At 42.3% G+C, this 6712-nt stretch overlaps 1 protein-coding gene across 16 annotated transcripts in view; it reads right to left on the reverse strand.

Moving 5' to 3' along the window:
* Positions 1-6712, reverse strand: part of lrrc7 (leucine rich repeat containing 7) — a 126524-nt gene that overhangs the window by 42229 nt on the left and 77583 nt on the right. For all 16 annotated transcript variants that reach the window (XR_013807738.1, XR_013807739.1, XM_079678701.1 and 13 more), the window contains one exon: positions 2195-2397. Coding sequence is in view for 14 of the 16 variants with exons in the window: in XM_079678697.1 (XP_079534823.1) it covers positions 2195-2397 (203 nt within the window). In the remaining 2 variants the exon portion in view is untranslated. The remainder of the gene's footprint in view (positions 1-2194; positions 2398-6712) is intronic.

Genomic DNA, 6712 nt, shown 5'->3' on the forward strand with positions numbered 1-6712 from the left:
TTCAAGAAGTAAGACAATTAACTGAAGTGTACAGACTATCTTCTGATTTACTCAAATTGGCATAATGTCTGTATCCAAGGCAAGAACATAAGATGATAATGGCAAACAGCCCATGTGGGCTACTAGTGTATAAAGTCTCAATTCACTATTGCTGCACAGCCAAATACACAAATCTCTTCATTTCCTAGCCTGAGATGATATAATTGTGTAAGCGTTGTATTTTATCTTTACATACAGTAGTGTAGTTGGAGGACTCTTCTATAACCACACTCAGTTAGCACAGGTGGAACATAACTTGCCTCACTTTTGGTTCCCTGAACAGTTTAATTCAATAACATCAATGTTATTATTATTAAAGGTGGTATGCTGATGATTTCCTGCGTAGAAGTATAAATTAAACCATTTGTAAGAATGTCAAAACATTTTAAACTTAACAAATAATGAAATGGTTCCTACAGTGAACTTTGGTTCTCTTTTTGAGCTGATCATATAAATCAAGATGAAATGTGCCGAAACACTTCCATAGTGTGCTGTGTTGTAAGTTGCACCGGTGCCAGTGTAAACATGTAGCACCTTCACCTGCGAAGTGTCACTCAGAATGTGATTTGAGGTCTACTGTACCATAACATCCAATTATCACTTTGCATTTGCAAAGCACTTTGTAATATCTAATCTCCTTACAATTCAAGCAAATATAAGCTCACTCACATTCATTCCTGCCAGCAATTTCAAAGACCTTATACAAAGAAAGTGAACCTACCATGCAGACATTTGAAGAGTTTATTTTAACTGCCATAAATAAAGTGCTGCTTTATGGACATATCATTTTAAATGATACACTTTTATGTATTTTATAACCTGTTTAGATGTTCACTATATAATCTTTGCCACATTCTACTGTCACTGTTCAGACTGGCTCTGTGTCATGGGTCAGGCCAAGCCAGGACACTTTGAGACACAATCACTTACTCAAACACACACTTAAGGAGCTCTTCAAGTCACTATTTTATAAAGGCCAATCACTCATGGAAGCTCTTAGCGCACACATAAACATACAGATGTGCATAATCAAGCCTTTTCCTGTCAGCTGAATGCAGGTTTGGCTTGACTCAGTCTCCTTTCATGCAAGTTATATTAAGACATCTATTTAGACATCTCTGTCATTTAAACCAGGACAGGTCATCAATAAAAATTAGACAGCGGTGCCCTCCTATAAACAGCACCTGTTATTCTCCTTGAAATATTGGAAGGGCATTTTGTCTCATTACTGCAACGTGTTTTTCTTTAATGTCTCTGGTGGCCTAAGATGCCTCTTGCCGATGTCTATTATGTGATGATGTTTGAAGTACTGTGTATAAACATGCCAAGAAAACAATATTGTTGATCTCAGTCTCAAGACTCTCAAGAAATGGCAATGTTGATAAGTTAATTTGATTTTCAAGAAACTTTCATGTACAGCCCTCCACAAGGAAATATCCCAACACTTATTGAATGGATTGAATAGAAAAGTTGTGCAGTCATTATTCACAGAACAAAAATCGTTATGACTTAGTCTGCTGATGATAGCATGGAAACACTAATATAAGGATTCACTTCAGAACATTGAGTCTACCTGAAGATGAGAACAATGTAGACAGACAGACAAGCTGAGTCAGTAGTATCCTAATTTGAATCTGATAGGATAAGCCATTTTGTTTTGCTACCAGCATTTTGTCCCGCTGGTGAGCAAGATCTTAGAAGGGCAAAGATTAACAGCATTTCTTATTGTAAGTTACGTTAAATACATATCACTGGAGTGTCTCTGTATCAGCAAATAATGGGCTCACAGACTATTAATACATATACAAGTTTAAACTACAGCCAACAAGTCAGAACAGTTTATGTTATCATTGGGGAATAAAGTTTCCCTTCTGTCAAATATGAAACAAAAGGAATATATAGATTAATTTAGATTACTTTTTCTAGTTTAACGTGCAAATATGCAGATTTGCTGTGCTTTCCACCAACAGGTAAAAGCATGAAATACATGCATTTTAATTCTGGAACAAGGTCTGGAGTGGGCATTTCATAAATGCAACATTGGTCAACAGAAAGTTATTCACAAGGCCAGAGATAACTGACCAGCTTCGTCCAGGTTCAACAATTTAAAAAGAGGTTATAGAGAGAAGAAGGATATAAACATAAACATAATTACCTTGGGTAGTTCCTCAATCTGGTTGGCATCGAGGTAGAGCTCCTCCAGAGTTCTCTCGAAGCTGAATATCTCCTTGGGGACCTGCTGCAGACTGCAGTGGGAGTAATCCAACACTGAGATCACTTCCTCTTCGCCACGGAAACAACGGCACGGCACCAGCCGGCCAATCAGCTTCCGCTTAGTGGTCATCTCCAGACACTGCACTGTGGAGGCAAGGAGAGGAAGGAGATGACATTAGACGAATATCAGACAGTATGCAACTCGTACAAATCAATCAGAAGACTGTTGGTGGGACATCACATCAGGCTCGTTCACCAACAGATGACAACAAAAAAAGCCTCGGAAACATCCATTATTTTTACTTCAATGGAGCTTTCATTAACAATTATTTGTGAGATTTTCTCTAAAACTTACTAAAATGCAATCACGTGAGCTGCATTCATTAATGGTGACAGATTTCACTGCTTACCTGAGTAATAAATGAATGAGAGCACAACATTACTATTTTCCAACAAAAAAAAGTGTAAAAAGTGTAATGTAGGTGTCAATTGAAGTTGGTAGCAATTGATTATGGGGTTTCATCTTTTTCCTATTTGTATCACCTTCATTTGATGTGTTTTCTGATACTTTTGTTATCATTTTTTTTAAATGTCAAATGCCAATCCTAGCTTTGAACATGCATGCATGAATCCATAAAGCTAAAACATCTTGGTATTTTAACATGCTTCAACATACCAAAGCAACATTCTGAATATAAGAGAGAGGGGAACACCACCTGTAAAATCTAATGGGAAATGTTCCTAATCATACGATAAGGATATGCATGAAATAAGGCCTTAACTTTGGAGAAAACCACTTGATGTTTTTAACTCAGACAGGTAAAGACTCATATTAGCTTCAGATTAACTTTGTAATGCTCTCAATTGACCACCAGGCAAGTCTAACACCTAGGGCAGCTGGGTAATATAATCGTCATTCGTCAGCAGTTACACAGCATGCTGAGCCTCAACACTTTCTGTCAAACACATGCACGCACACACACACACCCACACACTCACACACACACACTCTCACACACTCACACACATACACACACACACACTCTCACACACACACACACACACACACACACACACACACACACACACACACACACACACACACTCTTTACTCAAACACAGAGTCAGAGCTATATAATTATACTGAAGCCTTTGTAATTCTGCGACAACATCACTGTCACTCTATTACACAACTAGCTTTAAAAATCCAGCAGCTGAATAGCATGAGTACACTAACCACGGGTATTACAATTCTCCAGTGGGGATTTATCATTTAGCGTTATCATTTCAAACCCAAACACTTACTACACTCATTCACTGACAAATAAAAACGTTTTAATGCCAACCCTTTCAAATAGAACAAAGATTTATTTCTTTTTCAGCTATCTTGACTGCCGCTTCAATTCCCTGTTTGATCTGGATGAGCAGAAACCAGCTGTGGTGAGGAGAAATGAAGTAAGAGAACAACAGGAGGGGATGAAAAGACATCGAGGAATCAAGAGGGGGAGAAACGCGGAGAAAAGGAGGGCAGAACATATAAATAAGGAGGCGTAGAAAGCAGATTGAGGGAGAACGTGAGGCTGAGAGATAAGACAAATGTGGCTTTATCTGTCTATAAACACACACATGTCCAGCACCGTGTGACCAGATGAATTCAGAGGATAGAAAGGGTGATCTTGAGCACGGTGAGGACGATATGTGTAATCTGCTCATGTGTGTTTTTTAGGGCGAAATCTGATCAGACCGCAGATCCTCCAGGACTGTTTATCTTGAAAGGGCTGGACCATTATAATCAATACGTCCTTATCCACAGCCACGCGCAAAGCGGGCGTAATGAAGCGAGCAGGGATTTACTGTTTGTCTCCAGCATGTGTAAACCAAACACTTAGAGCTTTTCATGGAGCTCACACCTTGGACCACTGGTTCTTGTTTAACCCTGCATGTGTAGAGCTGCAAAGGTAACTTGGGGTTTGTTTAGTTAAAGTGGACCTATCATGCTATTTGTATGCAATAGCATAGGTCTCAGATATATACAAAAATATAAAAAACATGTCTATGAACTGTTTTGCTCAAAATACCAAACAGATTACCCATTTTAGCCATGCCTCATATCCCTCTATTTCACTTCCTGTTTCAAAGGTGCTGATTTGGGGTATAATGTTATGGTTTAGGTGTTTTGATTTCTCCTCCTCCCCTCCCCTCTGGTGATCGTTAGAAGGCTCAGCTGGTTCACAATGAGGAGCACCTCTACTCATCTAATCAACTCCTCCATAAAACCCTGGTCATGTTCACACTCCAGTGCCAGATAATTCCGTCTCACTCGGTAGAGCTGAATGTCGTAGTAACTCAGCTTAGTGTGATTTTCACTTGCTGTTTTTGTTGAAGAGTAACCTTGTTTTTTCCTCTGTTTTTCCAGTGTCTGCTCGAGTGTCTAGGCAGGCCCTGTCCTCACAGGGGGCGCTTGTGGGTCAGCACGAGTCCTGAGAAGCTTGAATGAAAAACTTGACCAACCCACGACGGGTATGATTCGGCTGAGCGGCCGCATGGAAGACGTGGCGACCCGGCTTACCCAAGATCCTGTTCCATTCCCTCCAGCTCCCTCTCCCGTTTCACCGTCTGCTCATCCAGCAACACTGAGTCCAGGTCTCCGGGAGCCACATATTCCCATCCCCACTAGGTATTCAGGTAATCCAGGGACATGCAGCCAATTCCTTCATCAGTGCTCGTTAGTTTTCAGTCAGCAGCCAGTTACATATGCCTCTGATCAGTCTAGAGTAGCTTTTGTTATGAGCCTTCTTTCTGAGAGAGCCTCTGCTTGGTCGCTGGCAGTTTCTTCTAACAAGCCTTACCTGTGTTCAGATTATAATGCTTGCTCCGGAGAGCTGCGTAAGGTTTTTGACCACCCTGTTAGGGGTAAGGAGGCAGGCAGCCAGCTTCTCTCTCTCCGTCAGGGAAGAGACTCAGTTTCCCAATATGCCCTTGATTTCCGTATTTTAGCTGCAGAGTGTACATGGGACCAAGCGGCTTTACAGAGTGTGTTTTTAAGAGGGTTGGCGGACGAAATCAAGGACGAATTAGCCGCTAGGGACGAGACTTCCGACTTAGAGGAGTTAATTAGTCTGGCTATTCGTCTAGATAACCGGTTGAGGAGAGACGTAGGGAGAGGTCAGTCAGGCAGAGGGCCTTCTTCCCTTCCCCCCTTTCCTGTGTGTCACCAGCTGTTCCTCGCCCACCTCCGGATCCCGCCAGTGTTTGTTTGCCGTTCTCGCCAGCATCTCAACCCACGCCTCGCCAGGAGGAGCCCATGCAGATCGGTCGGATGAAGTTGACTGAAGCAGAGCGCCAACGCAGGTTCCGTCTGAGGTTGTCCAACTACTGCGGACAAGGGGGTCATTACATCGCGGGGTGTCCCGAGATGCCAAAAGAGCGGGCTCATCAGCCATAAGGGGAACGCTGGTGAGCCATTCTTCCATTTCCTCATCCCCTGGTCGTCGTATTCAAATCCCAGGTATGCTACAGGACACATATCCCCTCCAGATCCTCATCTATTCTGGTGCTGATGACAATTTCATTGACTCTGGCATCATCTCTAAGTTGTCCATTCCCACCATTGAACTGGCTAATTCCAAAGAAGTGTTAGCATTAGATGGCAGACTATTAGCTGAGGTCACGCACCTTATAGCTCCCATTACGCTGACCATATCCGGTAATCATCAAGAGACTGTAGAACTTTTTGTTATCTCCTCTCCGCTGTCACCTGTTGTCCTCGGTTTACCCTGGCTAAAGGTTCATAATCCCCAGATAGATTGGGCAACTGTTTCCATTACTGGTTGGAGTAATCACTGCCACTCACATTGCCTAGGATCAGCTAAAACTGCATTTTCTTCCCCTAGTCCAGCTGAGGAGGTTGATATCTCATCTGTTCCTAGCGAGTACCATGACCTTAAACTTGTGTTTAGCAAGGATCGTGCCCTCTCTCTGCCACCACATAGGCCCTATGACTGCGCTATTGAGCTGCTCCCTGGTGCCCCCTTACCCACAAAAAGACTGTACAACCTCTCCAGGCCGGAGAAAGAGGCCATGGAGAAGTATATTGGGGGAATCCTTTTCCACTGGCATCATTCGTCCTTCTTCCTCACCTGTGGGAGCGGGTTTTTTCTTTGTGGACAAAAAAGACAAGTCCCTGCGCCCTTGTATTGACTTTAAAGGTGACATTACCGTCAAAAACAAGTATCCTCTCCCGCTCATTGACTCTGCTTTCGGCCCATTGCATGACGCTTTTGTTTTTACTAAACTTGACCTTAGAAATGCATACTACTTATTTCGCATCAGAGAGGGTGACGAGTGGAAAACAGCATTTAATACTCACCTGGGCCATTTTGAGTATTTAGTCATGCCTTTTGGGTTAACAAACGCTCCAGCTGTCTTCCAGGCCCTTATAAATGATGTTTTGAGGGAC

Source organism: Notothenia rossii (genome assembly GCF_949606895.1).
Source record: "Notothenia rossii genome assembly, chromosome: 1".
NCBI classification, from domain to species: domain Eukaryota; kingdom Metazoa; phylum Chordata; class Actinopteri; order Perciformes; family Nototheniidae; genus Notothenia; species Notothenia rossii.